The sequence below is a fragment of the Crocuta crocuta genome, unplaced genomic scaffold (assembly GCF_008692635.1).
Source record: "Crocuta crocuta isolate KB4526 unplaced genomic scaffold, BGI_CrCroc_1.0 scaffold427, whole genome shotgun sequence".
Lineage (NCBI taxonomy): Eukaryota > Metazoa > Chordata > Mammalia > Carnivora > Hyaenidae > Crocuta > Crocuta crocuta.
In genome coordinates, this window is record NW_027533273.1 from 4,264,118 (window position 1) to 4,284,787 (window position 20,670).

The 20,670-nt window shown below is 44.5% G+C and overlaps 2 protein-coding genes across 2 annotated transcripts in view; one reads left to right on the forward strand and one right to left on the reverse strand.

Moving 5' to 3' along the window:
* The window catches only part of LYPD1 (LY6/PLAUR domain containing 1), a 43,855-nt gene extending 34,598 nt beyond the window's left edge, over positions 1 to 9,257 (forward strand). The window contains exon 3 of the mRNA XM_077747868.1: positions 7,882 to 9,257. Within this exon, the coding sequence (XP_077603994.1) occupies positions 7,882 to 8,117 (236 nt within the window). The 3' untranslated portion in view covers positions 8,118 to 9,257. The remainder of the gene's footprint in view (positions 1 to 7,881) is intronic.
* GPR39 (G protein-coupled receptor 39) overlaps positions 7,620 to 20,670 on the reverse strand; it is a 191,469-nt gene continuing 178,418 nt past the window's right edge. Inside the window, exon 2 of the mRNA XM_077747867.1 lies at positions 7,620 to 9,022. Within this exon, the coding sequence (XP_077603993.1) occupies positions 8,538 to 9,022 (485 nt within the window). The 3' untranslated portion in view covers positions 7,620 to 8,537. The remainder of the gene's footprint in view (positions 9,023 to 20,670) is intronic.

A 20,670-nucleotide genomic window follows, 5' to 3' on the forward strand; every position in this document is an offset into this window, starting at 1 on the left:
CATGTTGCTGTCCAGTTCTCCCAGCACCATCTGTTAAAGAGGCTATTTTTTTTTCCATTGGATACTGTTTCCCGCTTTGTCAAAGATTAGTTGGCCATACATTTGTGAGTTCTCTATTCTATTCCATTGTTCTATGTGTCTGTTTTTGTGCCAAAACACCATACTGTCTTGATTACAGCTTTGTAGTTGAGGCTAACATCTGGGATGGTGATACCTCCTATTTTGGTTTTCTTCTTCAATATTACTTTTGCTACTCAGGGTCTTCTGTGGTTCCATACAAATTTTAGGATAGTTTGTTCTAGTTTTGAGAAGAATGCTGGTGCAATTTGGATTGGGATTGCATTGAATGTGTAGATTGCTTTGGGTAGTAATGACATTTTAACAATATTTATTCTTCGATCCATGAGCATGGAATTTTGTCCATTTCTTTCTGTCTTCTTCCATTTCCTTCATAAGTTTTCTATAGTTTACATTATACAATCTATTACATCTTTGGTTAGGTTTATTCCTAGGTATTTTATGATTTTTGGTGCCATTGTGAATGAGATCAGTTTCTTGATTTCTCTTTATGTTGCTTCATTATTGGTGTATAAAAATGCAACCAATTTCTGTATGCTGATTTTGTACCCTGCAACTTTGCTGAATTTGTGAATCAGTTCTAGTAGGCTTCTGGTGGAGTCTGTTGGGTTTTCTATGTAGAATATCATGTCGTCTATGAAAAGTGAAAGTTTGACTTCTTCTTTGCCAGTGCTGATGCCATTTATTTCCTTTGTTGTCTGATTGCTGATGCTAGGACTTCCAGCACTATGTTAAACAACAGTGGTGAGANGGAGAAGAATGGTATTTATTCTGTTTTAAATTTCTGGTAGAATTCCCCAGGGAAGCCGTCTGGCCCAGGACTCTTATTNATGGTTTTTATCTCTTCTTTTGTTAATGTCATGCATCACATTGATTGATTTATGAATATTAAACCAGTCCTGTAGCCCAGGGATAAATGCCACTTGATCATGGTGGATAACGATTTGCAAGGATCTTGTTGAGGAATTTTGCATCCGTATTCATTAAGGATATTTGCCTTTTTTTTTTTTTTTTTTTTTGTGCTGTGTCTCTGTGTGGCTTGGGAATCAAAATGATGCTGGCTTCCTAGAATGAGTCCAGAAGTTTTCCTTCCATTTCTGTTTTTTGGAATAGCTGGAGAAGAATGGTATTTATTCTGTTTTAAATTTCTGGTAGAATTCCCCAGGGAAGCCGTCTGGCCCAGGACTCTTATTTGTTGGGACATTTTTGATAACTGATTTAACTTTTTCACTGTTTATGGGTCTGTTAAGATTTTCTATCTCTTCCCATGTGAATTTTGGTAGTGAGTGTGTCTTTAGGAATTTGTCCATTTCTTCTAAGTTGTCCAGTTGGTTGGCATATAATTTTTCATAGTATTCCCTGATAATTGCTTGTATTTCTGAGGGATTGGTTGTAATAAGTCCGTTTTCATTCATGATTTTGTCTCTTTGGATGCTCTCTCTTTTTGAGAAGCCTGGCTGGAGGTTTATTAATTTTGGTTATTTTTTCAAGAAACCAGCTCTTGTTTGTATTGATCTGTTCAACTATTTTTTTGGATTCTATATTGTTTATTTCTACCCTGATATTAATTCTCTTCTCCTACTGGTTTTGGGGTGCTCTTGTTGCTCTCTAGTTCCTTTAGTTGTGCTGTTAGATTTTGTACTTGTGCTTTTTCTAATTTCTTGAAATAGGCCTGGAGTGCAATGTACTTTCCTCTTAGGACTGCCTTTGCTGCATCCCATAGAGTTTGGATTGTTGTATTTTCACTTTCATTTGTTTCCCTATTTTTTCCAATTTCTTCTCTAATTGCCTCATTGGCCCGTTCATTCCTTAGTAGGGTGTTCTTTAACCTCCATGTTTTTAGAGGTTTTCCAGACTTCTTCCTGTGGTTGATTTCAAGTTTCATAACATTGTGATCTGAAATTGTGCATGGTATGATCTCAATTCTTTTATATTTATTGAGAGCTGCTTTATGTCCCAGTATGTGATGTGTCTTGGAGAAAGTGCCATGCGCACTCGAGAAGAAAGTGAGTTCCATAGCCTCAGGATGTAGAGTTCTAAATATATCTGTCACATCCATCTGTTCCAATGTGTTGTTCAGGGCCATTTTCTTTAGTCATCTTCAGTCTAGTTGATCTATCCATTGCTCTAAGTGGAGTATTAAAGTCCCCTGCTATTAGCATATTTTTATTCATAAGACTGTTTCTGTTTGATTGTTTTATGTACTTGAGTGCTCCCAAATTTGGTGTGTAGATATTTATAATTATTAGCTCTTCCTGACGGATAGACCCTGTAATTATTATATAATGACCTTCTTCATCTCTTATTACTACCTTTACTTAAGTCCAGTTTGTCCCATATAAGTATGGCTACTCCAGCTTTCTTTTGACTTCTAGTAGCATGGTATAGATATTTCTCCATCCCCTTACTTTCAATCTGAAGCTGTCCTCAGGTCTAAAGTGAGTCTCTTGTAGACAGCAAATACATGGATTTTGGTTTTTTATCCAGTCTGCTACTCTCTGTCTTTTGATTGGCACATTTAGACCATTTACATTCAGTGTTATTATTGAAAAATATGGGTTTAGAGTCATTGTGTTCTTTGTAAGATTCCTGCTTGTGGTGGTGTCTCTGGTACCTTGTGTTCCTTGCAACATTTCCCTCATGGAGTCCCCCTCAGGATTTCTTGTAGGGCTGGTTTAGTGGTGAAGAATTCTTTAAATTTTTGTTTATTCGGGAAAAACTTTATCTCTCCTTCTATTCTGAATGACAGGTTTGGGGGATGGAGGATTCTTGGCTGCATATTTTTTCTGTTCATCACATTGAAGATTTCCTGCCATTCCTTTACGGCCTGCCAAGTTTCAGTAGATAGGTCTGCAACTACTCTGACAGGTCTCCCTTTGTATGTTAGGGCCCTTTTATCTTTAGCTGCTTTCAGAATTCTCTCTTTGTCCTTACATTTTGCCAGTTTCACTATGATATATCATACAGAAGATCGATTCAGGTTACGTCTGCGGGGAGTTCTCTGTGCCTCTTTGATTTCAGTGTCTGTTTCCTTCCCCTGATTGGGGAAGTTCTCTGCTATAATTTGTTCAAGTGCTCCTTCAGTGCCTTTCCCTCTCTCTTCCTCTTCTGGAATTCCCTTCGATATGGATCTTGTTCCGTTTGATTGTATGGCTGTGCTCTCGAACTCTCCTTTCATGTTCCTGGATCAGTTTGTCTCTCTTTTCCTCAGCTTCCTCTTCTTCTATAATTGTGTCTTCTAATTCACCTATCCTCCTCTCTGCCTCTTGAATCTGTGCATTGGACACCTCCATTTTATTATGCATCTCATTTATAGCATTTTTTAATTCATCACAACGGTTTTTAAGCTCCATAGTCTTTGTAGCAAAAGCTTCCCTGATGTCGTCCATGCCTTTTTCAAGCCCAGTGATTAAGTTTATGACTATTGTTCTAGATTCTTGTTCAGTTATGTTTCTTATATCTGTTTTGAGCAGTTCTTTAGCTGCCATTTCTTCCTGGAACTTCTTTAGAGGTGAGTTCTTCTGTTTCATCATTTTGGCTAGCTTGCTATGTTTTGTTAGTTTTAAAAGCTTGTTACGCACTCTGCACCTGTGAGTACTGCTGTAATAAAGAAGGCTCATTGACTGTCTAGGGCCTGTCCATTCAGGAAGTGTTCTTTGAATGGTGTCTCTTGGTGAGACTTTGGTTATTTTATTTCCCTACTCATAGTGGTATTTGGGACTCTCCACCATGTGTACTTTGGCTGGTTTCTTGAGGTAGCCCTTGAAAAGAAAACACACAAACACACAGGGAACAAAGGCATGCAAATGCACAGATAAATCTAACAAACAAGCAAACTGAAAGGAATAAAGAAAAAGAAAAAAGAAAAAACCCAAAAGACAAAGGACAGTCTAAAAGCATAAAACCAGAATTCCCAGCTACAAATAGCAGGGTGTATGCAGTGCTGATGGAAGAGCATATACAAAGAGAGAAATGACAGGGAGGGAAGAAAGCAAAATTGGACAATGACCAGGCAGAGAGATTAAGAGGCTTAATTCAGAGAGAGAAAGAGGAGAGTATGGTAGGAGGCGAGGAAAAAAGAAATGAAGACAATGTTATTCAGAGACACTACTCCATAGAGAGAGAGAGAGACAGGTAGCCGTGGAGGTGTAGAATATACATCTAGAGAATGGATTAAAGGGGACTGTTTAAGCAAACCAATGACGAGAGTGTCCAGTCCAACAGAGGGGAGGGATACAAATGAGACAAGGGAAAATACATGTGAATATAAAGAATTGATCTAGATTTAATCATGGCAGTCATTGCCCTGGGCTCTGGTTTAAAAAAAAAAAAAGTTCTGTAGTGGGGATGGGCGTGGATCGGTGTAGGCGAGTCTTAGCCTCCACTGTGTCCTGCGGGGCTGCTCCCTGAGGTCCCACCCTGGTGGTTGTGGGGAGTAGAATGGTGGCGTGCCAGTCCCTTCTCTAACCACGTGTTGCAAATCACTCTTTTGGGTCCAATCTCCCTGTGCCATGAGTGTAGCCAAGGTGGGCCCTGATCTATGTTTCAACCCCCACCTTATTTCCAGATCTTCGTCTGCATGCTTTATTGATACTGCCTGGTATGTAATCCTGCGGGCTGGGCGCTTCCCTGATGGATCCATCCAGGAGAGCAGTGGAGCAGTTTCTCCTGGCGCTGCCTGGGACCGGGCACCCAGCCCAAAGTCAGCACCACAGCTAGAAAAAGGATCACTCTCTGAACACCCTGCAGTTAGAGATGGGATGTTAGGACCCTCTCTGTCCCAAGCTGAGGTTTTTCTCTTCTCCAAGGACTGTTCTATAAGCAGTTTCAGCAGCTCTTTCTCTTCCCCTCTACTCTCTGTGGTTCCTTGTGAAGGGGGTTCCCTCCCCTCCCGCTTTGTCCTGGCCCATTTTTATCTTCCCCAGTTTGCACTCACACACTTATGAGGTTGTCTTCTTAGTGGACTCTGTCTCTTTTCCTCCCAGACTCCTGTGGTTCAGTGTCCTATGGCTTCAGGCCTTTTCTGTTTGAGAGATGGGGGCGAGCAAAATGTATGGAGCTCACTACTTCTCTGTTATCTTACCTCAAATCCTCCTTTTTGCATTTTAAATCTATCATGACCCTCCCTTAAGGCCTGCAAAGTTTCTGCTGAAGAGTCTGCTAATAGTATAGTTGGAGGTTCCCTTGTACATAAGAAATTCTTTTTCTCTTGGTGCGTTTAAGTCCATCCTTGCGTTTAACTTTGACATTTTAATTATAATGTGTCTTGGAGTGTGTCTGTTTGGGTTTACCTTATTTCCAACTATCTGGGCTTCTTGGATGTCTCTTTCCTTCCTCAGGTTGGGGAAGTTTTCAGCCATTATATTTTCAAGTAAGTTTTCTGTCCCTGTGTTGTCTTCTGGGTTTTAGAGGAAAATGTTAGCCACTTGATGTGGGTTCTTAGGTTCCCTTAAGCTACCTACACTTTTCTTTTTGCTGCTTTAATGGAGTGATTGCCTCTGCCCTGTCTTTGGGTTCACTGATCCATTCTTCTGCTAGTCTGCTATTGAAATCCTCTGGTGTTCTTTTCTTCAACTCTGTGACTTCTACTTGATACTTAGATTTTCTATCTCTTTGTGTTTCTAGGAGCAGCCTATAATTATTTTAACAGTTCCCAGTAATTGAGAATGTGTCAGGAACACTCCATGTCCTCAAGGGGAAGATCTCAGCAACTAGATTCAGGCTGATTGGAAGCCAGACGTTCACCCACCAGCTTTAAAAAATGGAATTATACGTACATATATACATAGTCCTACAGGACCACAAGCATAAGCTCTCCTGGCCAGTAGAACAGGTGATCTTGAGATGGCCTCTGGGAAGAAGTCACCAAACTCAGGGATCTCTTTGTGCATTAATTAACCTACCTCATCATCACTACTTAGCCCTACAGAGTGAGGCTTAAAAATAAATTCCCAGGCATGTCACTGAGTAAAAATGCTATCTGTAAATCAACATACAGGATGTAACACCAGTCACAAACCTGTGTGTTTGTATACACACACATTATTTTTCCATGGGCAGGTATATAAATGTGTAGAAACAGGGCTGGGAGGAAGCCTTCCAAACTGGTGAGAGTGGTTGTCTTTGAGAAAGATCTGGTCAGGGGGCCTTTTCACCTGATCTCACCGAGCTTCCCCCTCCCCCCCCCCAAACAATATGTTAAGTATTTTTAATTTTTAAAAATCACTTAAGGGAAGAAAGTTTATCGAAGTTGAACTAGCAAATGATAGTAAAATTTCCTAAAATGGGCAAAGGATAGAAAGTGTAGCAACTTTGGGAAATCTCTTAATGGGCAAAGCCCAGTAGCAGGTTTCTTAGAAATCAAACAGCACCTCTCACACATACACATTCTCTCTGTGTGGACTTTATCTTACCCGATAAATCTTACCAGAGCAGCTACTGTCTAGGATTTTCTATCAGTGTTTGTTAGAAAATCCATCCTTTCAAAACATGCAACTCTAGAACAAAAATGACTTAAAATGGCATGTTTTAAGGTATTTCTTTAACCTCCCACTTGGAAGTTTGAGGTAGCTTAGTCCTTTACCTTTCTCCTTAATTCAAAATAACCCCAAGCAACAGTTCCTAAGTGGAAGGAAGGAGATGCAAACCAAAGCACTGCCTGCAAACACACATCCTCGCAGGGAGTGAGAAAATAAGGAGCCCTGGTGGAATATGCTGAAGCCCTCATGCTGCACGGAAGCACACGACCTAAAGCCATTCACTTCCAGGTCCAGTTTTACAGGACATATTATTTATCTTCCTTCCTCATGCTGCCTTCTCCCCAAAACACATTTTTTTTGTGGTTTCTTGGCCGGCTGCTTTTGTGTATATATACTAGTAAGGATATGGACAGAATGGAGCCAGAATTCTAGGTTCAAATCTCAGCTTCTTCATTTTTAGTAGTGTGATCTCTGGCAAGTTTGTAAACTTCCTTTGCCCTTCTGTTCTCCATCTATGAAATGGGGATCGCCCTTGTAGGCTTCCTGTGGTAGTAAATGAACTAGACCCCTCTGTGGAGTACCTGGCACACAGGAAAGCCTTTAAATGAAAAAGCCTTTAAATGAAGTTAGGATTCTTTGAATTGAGTAAGGTTCCAGCTTTAACAACTTTTAAATGATTAGTCAGGACAACACAATTGCTGACTGGGCTGTAATTCACACGCATCCTATGTGCTCCTTTATGTGCCTACACAGTATCTTACTAAATGGTGGCTGTGTGATGCTAACTATGTGGGTGGCCATATATGCTGAGGGCAAAGCTTGTTTCCTGCAATGAGTGAGTCTCTCCCCAGTACACTGTCAACATCAGGCCACCCCCTCACTAAATGTAACGGACCTTGAAACCTCAGAAAAATCAGATCTCCTTCAGTGCGGGGGATTAGTTCAGAGAGTTCTAGGATTTAACACAGAGGTGAGAGCCATCTCTGTATCACTTATAAAATTACAACATTCCATTCCCCATGGCATGAGATAGTTACAACAAGAAAAGGTAAGTAAAACGTGTGAATGTTCTTTGATTTTAATAGCTCTTTGTTGATTAGGGCATCTCCAATAGCTTTTGGAACAATGTGTCAAAAGTTACTGGAGCTTTATGGGGAAGAAGCCATCATTCTCACTTGTATTTTGGTGGGGGAGGGGGAGGTGCTCAGTGAAACAACTGGAAGTACCTTGCTGGCCCCACCAAGTATCTGGGCTGTGGGAGGAGTAAGGATGAGCCGTCCTTTGGCCAACAGCAATTAACCGCACCCCTTGGGTTGTGTTGCAGGGATCATGTACCGCAAGTCCTGTGCGTCCTCCGCAGCCTGCCTCATCGCCTCCGCTGGGTACCAATCCTTCTGCTCCCCTGGGAAACTGAACTCAGTGTGCATCAGCTGCTGCAACACCCCTCTTTGCAACGGGCCCCGGCCCAAGAAACGGAGCAGTTCTGCCTGGGCCCTGCGGCCAGGGCTCCCCACCACCATCTTGCTCCTGCAATTCGCCCTCCTCTTGGCTCACTGCTGAAGTCGGAGATGCTCACCCCTCCTGCATTGTCCTTCAGGCCCTGGCTCCCCGAGCTTCTCCTGGGTGTCCTTTTATCGTGGGTTGGGAGGCAAGTATATTCTCTTCTTTCAGTTCCTTTGCAAATGAAAGAGCTCAGTGTAAAACAAACAGTTTTTGTAAGCTCTGAATAAAGTCAGTCTGACTTTTCAGTGTGTACTTCAAGGAAGGGAAGGGGTGAGCCCCCATCTGTCCCCTCTCACCTGAGGCAAGGTCAGGCTGGCAGAATCAGCAGCGAGAAGACCCTTAGGTAGGCATCCATTTCTTTCCACGGCCCGTCGCTTCCACTCCTGTCCCTCATAGGGGCATAGTTTACGTGTGTCAGGATCCTGTTGCTTTTGTTGGGGGGAGCCAGTTAGCTCTTAATGCTTCCGTACTTGACATTCACACTTCATGCTCCTGAAAACCATTCCCCGCGGCAGAGTTGGGTTCTGCTGCCTCGAGACTCAATGGCTGGGGCGTCGACTCTGGCTCAGCCGCGTTCTGGAATGTGCTCAAGACAACCTTGTTCGGTCTCGCAGAGGCACTGGACCGGGAAGCGAGGAAGATGAGGGGGCGGCGCGTCGAGCGGGTGCTGTTCGCAGTGGAGGTGGCACGGGCACGCAGATGCTTGCTGTGGTTGGCGTGTGGCAGGCTCAGGCGGCAGCGTAGCACCTGCCCGAACACCCTGCGGAACTGCTGCGAGGACACGTTGTACAGGAGCGGGTTGAGGACCGAGCTCAGGTAGAAGAAGGTGTCCGAGAAGGGGAGGAGGATCATATACGCCCGGAAGTAGGACTGTGTCCAGTCGTGCTTGGGTTTGGCTGCAGCCATGATCCTCCGCACCTGGTTGGGCATCCAGCAGACAGCCAAGGTCACCACAATGAGCCCTGAGCAGACAAAAGGAGAGGCGGAAACAAACAGCATGAGAACAACACCCAAAGACACAAAATAGTTAGTTAGTTAGCTCCCCAGCTCTGGGCTTCCTGGCCAGGAAACGCTACCATTTTTTGTGTTGTGCTTGACCATTTCTTTTCTTTTGCCACTAGCAGAAAAGAATCAACAGTGTTTCAAGGCTGGGGGAGTTGACTGTGTGAAAGACCATTAAATGCTTTCGACTCTTAATACATACCTTTGATGGCTGTTAATTTACAAAAACTGTTTTCATTGTTGTATATGCGCAAAGCATTTTATGTAGTCCGGTAATCTAGTTTTGTCACTTCGTTTTAAGGAAATAGATGTCTATGCTATGTCTACCAGGTGAAACAACACTTTGTATTTTAAAGTCGACCCAGTGATATTTTCAAGATAAATGGAAATGGTGTCCCTTGTAACCAGGAGGCATATTTAGTCACACTGATTTTGCATTCAATTTCAAGGGACACAAAACCGGGAACAGCCTGTCACTGAGAATGGTTTTTGAACCTATGTCTACCATGTGGGCTCAACTGTAATCCTGCTCCTATCTGCAACAGCACCCTGTTTGCTTTCAGACATTTTTAGTTACATCATCTCTTCACCATCATGGAGGGGGGGAGACGAGACAATTACCCACAAACAATGGAAATTAAAAACCCCCCTTTCAAGCTGAGCGAGTAGTGTGCTCATTGCCTGTGGCACTGAGCTACAGTGGGAACGGCCTCCAAAACGATCATGCCCTAAAGGGACACCACAGTGACTCCGTAAGCAGATCAAAAGTTGACTGAATGGACCTGTTTGTGTGCCCACGTGTTTGCTTTCCAACTTACACCGTCATGTCTATTTCTATGACCTCTGACAGAGCAGAGGAGCATTTATCTACAGTGACACACAAAACTTCCAAGGAAAGGAAGATCAGGAATCTGCAGATAATGCTCTTCGCTCTGAAGCCAGGACACCAGACAGACAGTAAGTTCCTGTGTGGAGAGCTGGGATTTTAAAGCTGTGTTTTGGATTGTCAGAAATACTTCCTCCTTGTCCTAAATTTGATCACTAAAATAAGGAAAATTCATTCACATTTTGAACCTTTGTATCTTCTAGGAGACCACAGGGAAGCGATGGTTGGCAACAATCCCTTTCTGCCTCTGATCCATGGTAAATATCTCATTAATAAAAGCTCCAGGAAAACCAGCCATGCCTACACCTCCAGGGTGCACCCTCCCATACACACTGCCCTGAGCACGCCCTCCCTGGTGGCTGTGCAGCCCCAGGTATGTNCTATCTGCAACAGCACCCTGTTTGCTTTCAGACATTTTTAGTTACATCATCTCTTCACCATCATGGAGGGGGGGAGACGAGACAATTACCCACAAACAATGGAAATTAAAAACCCCCCTTTCAAGCTGAGCGAGTAGTGTGCTCATTGCCTGCGGCACTGAGCTACGGTGGGAACGGCCTCCAAAACGATCATGCCCTAAAGGGACACCACTCGGTGACTCCGTAAGCAGATCAAAAGTTGACTGAATGGACCTGTTTGTGTGCCCACGTGTTTGCTTTCCAACTTACACCGTCATGTCTATTTCTATGACCTCTGACAGAGCAGAGGAGCATTTATCTACAGTGACACACAAAACTTCCAAGGAAAGGAAGATCAGGAATCTGCAGATAATGCTCTTCGCTCTGAAGCCAGGACACCAGACAGACAGTAAGTTCCTGTGTGGAGAGCTGGGATTTTAAAGCTGTGTTTTGGATTGTCAGAAATACTTCCTCCTTGTCCTAAATTTGATCACTAAAATAAGGAAAATTCATTCACATTTTGAACCTTTGTATCTTCTAGGAGACCACAGGGAAGCGATGGTTGGCAACAATCCCTTTCTGCCTCTGATCCATGGTAAATATCTCATTAATAAAAGCTCCAGGAAAACCAGCCATGCCTACACCTCCAGGGTGCACCCTCCCATACACACTGCCCTGAGCACGCCCTCCCTGGTGGCTGTGCAGCCCCAGGTATGTGCCTCTGCCCCTCAAATAACCCAGTTCCCTGAACAAATCCTCCACAAACCCCAGTGGGCAGCAGAGAAGGTCTTGGAAACTCTGCTTCCCCTGATCATTTCTAAGGGTTTCTCTCGTCAAACCTCAGTCCACGCTGGAAACACAAACTCAACTGCTAATTTCTTCCCTTTGTGTGTGCTTCCCCTGAGCACACTCCATAAATCTAAAAATAAAAGGAGCAAAGTAACATATTGATCTGAGGAAAAACTAAAAAAAAATAAATCACCTTAAGTCAAGAGTATCTTCTGCATCACCTAGTTACAGCTGCTGGATGGGAACAAAAATCCTCATTTTTCTGTGTTTAAATACTTGCATAGGAAACCGGAGGCTTTTTACCTCCCCCCATCCCCCACCGCGTTGAGAAGCACAGACACTTCCAGCCATGTGTGCTTTCCGAGGTGGGCTCTTAAGTTATTTTTCCTCATTTTTATCCAAAGCAGTTCTGACTGAATGGTTCATCTCATTAGCTCAAGCAGCTGGGAAGCCTCCCTTACCTAAGGAAGCTACACGTCTTCACAAAGGTTTAAGTTTTTTTCTCTCCTCTGCTACTGCCTTTCAGACAAGTACAACCATCTTCATCTGAAGATGAATTTCCCAGAATATGGAAATTGAGCACAGGGTTATAGATGTGTGCTACACTCCACTGTGGGAGCCATATTTCAGGCAGCAAGAATCTAGCAAGGTGACGAGAACCCACTTGTACTTAACTCGGGTTGAACACAACACCGCTTTTCAAGCCAGTGGAAGAAAGGCAGTGAGAAAAGGGGCCAGGGCTGTGGGGCAAGTTACTATGGCTTTGTTCTTCTGTCCTGACTTTGGCCCTATTCTCTTGCGCTTCCATTTGCATGACCTTTAAGCTGGTTACCTCCTCCCCTTCACCTGGCATCAGCTGTCCTTGACTGACCTTCCTGTCTAAAGAAGCAGAGTTCAGTGAAAAGCAAGTCCCAGTATCTTTCGGGGTGTGAGGAAAGGCACAAGAGCAGACGAAGAACCATGGCTTGATTTGCAGTTTTAGCCAGGAGAAAAGTTTTCCTCTGAAACTGAAATGAGCACAAGTCCATAAGTTAAAGGTACTTTATTCTGAACAAGTTGCCGAAAATTGGGAACCAGACCCAAGATTCTCCAGTGACGAGGAAAGGGGAAATCTCTGCTTTCTGGGTATAGAGTTGCAAGGTAGTATAGCAAATAGGAACTTGGAGAAGAAGCGAGATAAGGAGATGGGTTAGAAATCCACAGGAAGATCAAGATCAGGCATCAGAAAGGTCTGGAAACATAACCAGGAATAATGTATTGAGTGTTCCCTATACCAGGTTCTGTGCTAAACACCCTGTGTTTATTTCCTATGTGCATCTCACTTCTGACAATAACCTGGGAGATCAAAGCTGTTATTATCTTCATTGTACAGAGGAGGAAGTTGGGTCTCAGGTTAGTTGCCCACATCCTATAGCTTGCTAGGCTCCAAAATCCATTGTACATCTATTATTTTTTTCTGAATGACACAGTATTGTTTCTCCTTTTTTTCCATTTGAAAAATAAGATATACAGGTGAGTAAACACGAGCTATAATTCCACTCTGTAAAATGGATGCAAAGCAGCACTGACCACTAGAAATACAACATAAGCCACCGTGGTGGTTTATAACTTAAAATGAGTAGTCACATCAGTAAGTAGACAAACAGGGTGAATCAATCTTAAGGTGTTTCTTAAGCCTCCTACCACAACTAGAGGTGGGAAGAAGGGTGCGTCTTTCTTCCTGTGCTTTGAAAGATAATTTTGTTCTAGGAAAATGGAGGATGAGGCATACAGGCACCCTCCATGGGCCGTGTAATAGAAGTTAGACTCTGTGGGGGAGCAAGGGGAAACCAAATCAGCCCCCCTTTACAAGCCCTCCTTGTAAAATTTGTCATTTTTAGATTTGAAAAAACAAAGTGCATTATTTGAGATGAGATTAAGAATAACTATCATGTCCAAGGTAATTTTTATTAGGTTGTGTCCAACTCTAGTCCCAGCTACTCAGAGACAAAGCTTTAAAATCTTATATGCGTGCCTTAACAGAGTATATTAAAGATTTGACAAAATTTATGTTTGGCCGCAATCAATTTAGACTTACGTTTGGAAAAATCTATAATGCTTTGGTCTGTATGGTATGCGCAGCCTATAGTTAAAAAGAACTTTACTATGAACTTGAATGAAGATCAGTGAACTGAACCCAGTCATGTTAAGTCGGTAAACTGTTTTAACTGTATTATTGATAGATCTGTATTATCTTCCAGACAGCCTCGCACTCTGGGGTAAGAAATACCTTCATAGCTTATCCATTTTTCCACATAAAGTACTTCCTTTTGTCCTCTATGATCACTACGCTAAAATGACAGGCGCCATTAGACGATGACACAGATTTATTCTCAGCAATGTTTAAAAAACAGAAGTAATGCAGGTGTCCAACCACGTGTCATACTAGCATTTCAGTCAGTCTGCATGGGTTCATCTGCGGAAGGCATGTAGCTATGTCACCTGGGATGTGGTGACATTCTTACATCTGACTCTGGGCTCTGTTTCCTCGCCTCTAACTTGTCAAGTGCAGGGAGCTGTTCCTGTGATCCCCAGAAGTCACCTTTGAGTCATCAGAGAAAGGGAGAGCAGGTCTCCCTTGGAAACCATGCACAGAAACCCTTTGTCTTACAGATGATGCAATTGAGGCTAATTTGCCCAAGATCCCCAAGGGCAGAGGGACAGGACTCACTCTACCTCTTGTCTTACTGCTCAGAACATGGTATTTAACTTCAGGCTGACAAACCAGCTTTTTAAATTTTTTTTTACTATTTATTTTGGAGAGAGAGAATCCTAAGCAGGCTCCACACGGTCAGCATAGAGCCCAATACAGGCCTCAGTCCCACAAATTGAGCTTATGACCTGAACCAAAATCAAGAATTGGACACTCAACCAACTGGGCCATGGGGCACCCCCATCATTCTCTTTAAATGTAGTTTTCCTTGCTCCAATTTGAGGCTCAAATGCTGACCATCCCCCACATGGAATGCAAAGCGAGGCAGGACAACCTCAGATCCTAGCTAAAGTCAGCACAACACCTGCTCTGTACACTGTCTGGATTCAGTTTTAGAACCAGGCTCCTCAAAAACCAGACACAACTAAGCCCTGGAGCACCGATTTTCCCCCTTTTAAAGGAAGGTGGAGTGTAGCTTCCCCTAAAGGGAGCTAAAACATGTTTGGAACACAAGATAGGACTACAGCTCACGACCTGGTGACCAAGTGGAGAAGGACTCTGTGTGTCCATCAGACTGTCCATCTTACTTGAGTCCCTGCTAGAAAAGATTACTTAGCCTGTACTAATCCAGAACGATCAGTAGAGTCCATCTTTCTCCAGCAAAGGTAGTTTGCGTGATTTAAATAAGACCCAAAGACTTGCTTTTCCACTTGGTGTTAGAAGTCCCATTTTACTGAATTGTTGAAGCCCTGGAGTGCGGAGGGCGATGTTGAGAATGATTTAGGTTTTCTGTGTTTCCCATTAGCTTCTCCATCTCTTCTTGCCCTAGTAGTCAACTTCTCTCTAATGCTGACCACAGTGAGCAGGAGTTAGCTATCTCCCCTGTCCCCTCACCCCAGTTTAAGTTCTCTGGACTTTACTCACTCAGCAATCATCTCCTGATTAGCGGGGGCCTGTTCCAGACCGCATCTTAGGCACTAATGATTAAAGGCTGGGGAGGACATGGCAGCCACAGCCTGGTGACTGTTTGTCAAGGGCCATGAGAGCCATCTGGGTACAGTGTTATGGAAGCAAAGAGCTGGTTGACCGTCCCATAGGGGAGAATGCTCAGAAAATTAAAGGAGAGTCAGAGGTAGCCTGGCAAGGGGCACCCAGGCAAAGATACTGCAATAGCAGCTCATTCTGCCAGCTGCCAGCCCCAGTGTGGCCCAGGACAGAACAACACAAAGAGGGGAGGTGGAGACCATGGGAAATGAGGCCCATTAGAGAACACTCCATCAGGTTTTGTGAACAATAAACCAACTAGCGTATAGTAGGGTGAGGAACAGCTGCTCGTCAAGAGATATTTAAATAGCAATTGTCAGTGGAAAGTAAGCATATGGTTAGTTGAATGAAGAGCCAGGAAAAGACAAATACATCCAATAAAAGGTTTTAGCACTTTCTCAATTTATATCTTTGTGTTTGCCAATCTGCTTCCGCCAGCCAGTTTGAGAAATTGATCTCGATGATTTTGTCCCATCCAAGGAGCCCAAATCGGCACCAACCTTGGTTTAGTCTCTAATCTCTGAGACAGTGGTTCTCAAAGCAGGGACCCTGGAAGAGCAGCCTCAGCACCTCTTCGGAACTTGTTAGAAATACACATTTTAGGTGCCAACCCAGATCTACCAAGTCTGAGAGTCTGGGACTGGAGCCTAGCAGTCTGGAATTAACAAGCCCACCCGTTGATTCTGATGTTTACTCCAATTTGAGAGCTCGTCTAAGATAACCCCAAGTTGAAGTGGAGCCTGGGTCATCAGGCATTTGTGGCCCTGTCACTGTCACATTGGCCACATTTTGAAGCATCCCGCTTTCCTGAGTGTCTACAGACTGAGCTAACAGTAACTGAGAACCCGTCCCCTCATTCCTGAGCACTGCCCTTGCCGTGGTCCCATCTCCTACCTTTCTTCTCTTGCCTTTGCACTACCTCCAACCTTTCTTTCTCCCCTCCATCTCTTCCCAAGGTCACCATAAACCAGGCCATATACAGCCCTTGCTTACACTGCCCACACACACCTTCTCTCCCTCTCCATTACTTTCTAGGGTGCCTTTGAGAAGGTGACTCCATCAGGAGCAGGCGAGTTCCTAAGAGCTAACAGGTGGCTTCCCGGATAGGTGGTCACCACGCACTGCTAGGTTTGCCAAAGGAAATCTGAGAGGCTTTGGAAGCAATGCTGATAGGTTGAGAGGGACCTGGGTATTGGCTGAGCACTGTACACAGCCCCCCTGAGAGCCCACTCCATGTTTCATGCCCTCTGACCCTGCCAGGGCTTGCTTGGATACCTTGTGGTCACTTTTCAGTCACCAGTCAGCTTGGTGATTTTCGCTTAACCCCATCTGCTTTCTTGCACTCTTTCCTAATGAAAAATGTTGTTTAGGAGAAGACTGAAAAGCTGTTGGGATTTGTTTTCAGAGAAGGGCACAGGCCACAACTTTAAAATGATGTAAAGGCCACAGATGGCCGCTTCTGTTCATGAAGACAGATGGTTTGATGTCCCGTCTTTGCCCCAGCTATTTGATGGAGCCTAGGAAAGGACTCTGTCCCCAGTGTGACTCCATCCACCATGTGAGGCCAGAGACACAGATTCCACAATGGCCTGCAATTTGCTAAGCATTACATCCATCTCATTCTGCTCTACAAGCTTCAGGACAAGGACAAAACCTATATAGATCGCTACGATTGCAAATATATATTTCTAAAACAAGCCCTCCTGTCTGGGAGCTATAGGACAGCCACATGCACTCAAAGTAACCAGCATTTAGGGTCAGCGTTGTGGTTTAGTGCCTCTGTTCCTTTATGAATGCATGCTGAATGATCAACTGGACTCCACTGAATAAATATTTTTCTATGTGTATCTCAACTGTATGCAGCTGTGTGCCTTTCTATGCAAACAGTCTATTCTGAATCTACTGCTGGTTAAGTCCCCATGTGTGGTATAGCTACAAATACCGGAAGTCGTTCCTCAGCAAGACAGATGGAGGCAAATGCTTCTTCCCTGGTAACACACGGCACAGGAGTGGGTGGTGGGAACCAGGGAGGTGATGCCCTCTAAGCCTGTGGGACGGCCGCGCTGCCCTTCAGTGGATCAACCCAATCCCACCCGCATACGCCTGCCATGTCACTTGTTAAGCACTGATCAGTTTTTATGGGTGAAAGCCTGTAGTTTTTAATGGAATTTAGTTTCCTGCAAATGGCAGACAAAGCTCAGAACACCAGCACTCAAGAAACCTAAGAACTGAGTGTACTGGTGAACCAGTAGAATCCCCAGCCAAGTGGATGAGAAGCCTAAATTTATACAGCCTAGGAGTCCAAACGCAGGGCCTTCCAGTCTGATGGTGTCCGCACTGGCTGCGACCTCCCCTCAGAACCCACAGAAACCACACAGCCCTTGGGTAAAGCTGCACTCAGCCACGAGCTCAGCAGAGGCAACACGGGCATTCTGGGAGTGTGGAGACCAGCAAAAGTGCCTGCACATCTCCCCCTGCCTCTCTCTTTTCCTGCTTGTGCCCCCTCTGTGCAGCAAGACAAAGACCCTGGGGGAGCCGGTGCTCAGTGCCTATGACTGAGGCATGCCAAGCAGCCCCTTGGTGTGTCTCTTCCTAGACTCCAAGACTCTGCACATGCCTGGACCCAGACCACATCTTCCTCACCATCTGTTCTTCCTTCTCCTATGTCCCTTCCTTGCCCCCCACTGCTTATGCTTTGTCCAGTTCTTATTCTCCAAGTTTCTGCTTAGTGTCACTGCCTCCAGGAAGCCTTCCTGTCTCCACAAAGCTCTGCCAAGCTTCCTACTAAAGCTTACCAGCTCCTTTTACTCCTGTCCCTGTCATCCTAACAGTGCAGCATACATTAGACCATTGACTCCATGGCAGCAGGGTGCCCCATCTTCACTGCTGTATCCTCAGCACACAAGAGAAAAGTATTAGATACTGATTATTCTATCAACATTTGTGGGAGGCAGGGAGAGCGCTGGAGGTTCCCGCGTTGGAGTATATTGTAATGTATACAGAATCAATCTGAAGCTACCTTCCCTGCCCAGAGGGATCCATACTAACCCTCCTAACACAGAGCCTGGTGCCTTCAGCTACCCAATCCCCTTCCCAAGGTGAAGAGAAGTAAACAGTTGGAATTGCAAGAAGGGATCACTTTTTCATTCAAGGAAGACAAGAACCCCAAGCCAAAGACAGGGGTCTAGACAGGGGTTGAAGAGTTGTGAGTCTGACCAGTGCCTTCAGGGGTCCACAGTTTTAGTGCCCCGCCCCGTTTGTGCTACTGGCCAACCCCTGGATGATCTACACTAAAAATGGGTTTTTTACCCAATCTCTTCCCAAGATGCCCTGAAGGTCAGCAGGGTAAACAGGATATAAAAAAGCCGCATTTACCAAAGAGGGGAGCTGGAGGACATTCATTTGTTCCAAAATAATGTGATAAATCAAGGCCCCCATGAAGATGCGACAAGTCTTCATCAGGGAAGCTGCAAGCCCAGACTCCAAGCATAAGGGTTGAGGTGTGCAGCCAAAGTGGTAACTTGGAGATGAAGAGAAAACACCTAAAAGAGCATTTGGTAAATGTGCTGGCAGACTTTCTATGTTACATGCTATGTGGCCCCAGGAGAATGCAATCCTGCAATTATAACCCTTAATTTCAACTGGGGCACAACTTGGTCACAGAGGCAGAGGATCTGGGGAGAGAACATGAGGAAGGCCAAATTACCTCCGGCCATGCTCTATGCCCGTCACCAGTGTTCCAGTAGTGTATTTCCTGGCACCTCTGCCTTGTTTCCATCTGACCTAGGCAACTCCACCCACCAAGGGATGCTTAGCTTTCCTCCCTAAAGCTCAGGCTTCTTATCTACAAAATGGGCCTAACAACAACTGCTGGGATGGTGAAATGTGGCTAAATACAGTGCTTGCTGCCAGATAAGGGCTCTTTGCAGTTATGACCATCAGCACCTCCATCATCATCTCTGCCACCACGGTCTCCAGCATCTTTTCTCCCACCTCCATAATCTCCCCTACGATCATCACCTATGCCTCCACCCCATCACCCTCTCTACCACCACTTCCACCACCATCGTCTTCATCACCTCCTCTACCACCATCATCTCCTCACTGCCACCAAGATAGGTACCAGAGGTCACAGATCCAGGGGAAGGCTGACTAGACTCGCCAGGTTATCAGACACCTTCTGATCCTTAACTTACAGATAGAGCCCAGAATGATTCCATGACTTTAGCAGGGTTGTCCTGCTCATCAGTAGCAGAGAGATGGCCAGGACTTAGGTCTCCTCATTTCCCACTCATAGTTCTTTCCACTACTTAGGTTTAGAGCTTCTGTCACTCTGCTATAAGACTCTGAATCACTTATTCCTTCCCCAATACTCACATGTGGGTATTTGTGGTTTCAAGAAGAGAGGCAATGTATAGAGGCCATAATAAAGGAAACAACTAACAGAAGGCAGGATTACTAGAGGGAGGCCAAATTTCAAATCCTAGGAAGACAGGAGCTCTGAGCCCTTCTCCAAATCCCTGTGTCTGTACAATTCCTCTCCAGGAGGAATGACAAGGGGCAGGAAGGCCCCATGACTGCCTGTTCATCTGGTCACTTTGGCTAACAATCTTTGTTTCTTTCCTCCATCCTCTACTCCACCATCTAGCACACATACCCACCCATACCCAATGCCCCATGGCCACGTAACCTCAGGCTGAACTCCAGACAGTGGAGGAAATGAGGGCTGGGATTTGGAGTCGGGCTATTTACCAGCCGTGTGACCATGGACTTACATCTCTGTGAAATGGATAAAATACCAGTATCCACCTTATGGAGTTAGTTTAAGAAAAGCTCAAGGACATACATGCATGTGAAGGACTTAGCACAGCAGCGTTTCATGAATGGCAGCTCATACTACTTAGTACATAATCCAATCAGCTGCCCAGGGTGGAGGCAATACCAGCTAAAAATTAACAGTGCCTATGTATTTCAGACACTCTTCTGAGCATTTGTCTTACACTTGCTCAGTTAAACCTTACACTAAGTCCCACTGGATGGTTCCTATTATATAGGTAAGGTAAGTTGTGGTATGGCTAGGTTAAATTTCTTGCCCAGACTCACACAGCTGGCCAGGACAGGCCAGAAGTTAGACCTATGTGTCCTGGTCCATAGTTGGTGTTCTTCACCACCTGGCCCCAGCAGGCTGCCCTCAGCTGCAGGGCCCCTCAGGGGGATCACAGATCAGATGCTTTCCAAGTCCCAAACTCAAATTAAGGTTTTTCAATTCAAATGGCCAGAAGGTTAAAAATAAATTTGTTTCTATCGGTTTCTCAGAATCTCAGCTGTCAAAAAATAAACACCTCTTCCCATCACATCTCTCTGATAAGGCACGGTATCATCTTGAAAGGGTCTTTTTACATTTAACATTTCCTGTTAGGAAGAGGAAAACTTGGTGGAATTCAAAGAAACAAACTAGCTTTGAATAGGAGTCTGGCAGGCTAGACTAGAAAAGGTCTGCTGTGGACTCCTATCCACAGCTAGAGTTCTCAAGAAGGATACTTTCCTATAAAAACTCATTTAAATTCAGAGTTAAAGACTACTCTCACCCATCACAGGCTTCCCCTCTTCCCCTTCTCATAAATACAATCTAAAATTCTGTTTCAAAGTAAATGAGAAAATAAGTTCAGCTCCCCATTATCTGCTCATATCATGTAAGTTAGCAAAGAAATTCTGGGAACAATCTATAGCAAAATGCCAGGACAGGAGGCAAAAGAAATGGAATCAGCTGATGGGAGAGATACCAAAAGATGTTCAGGA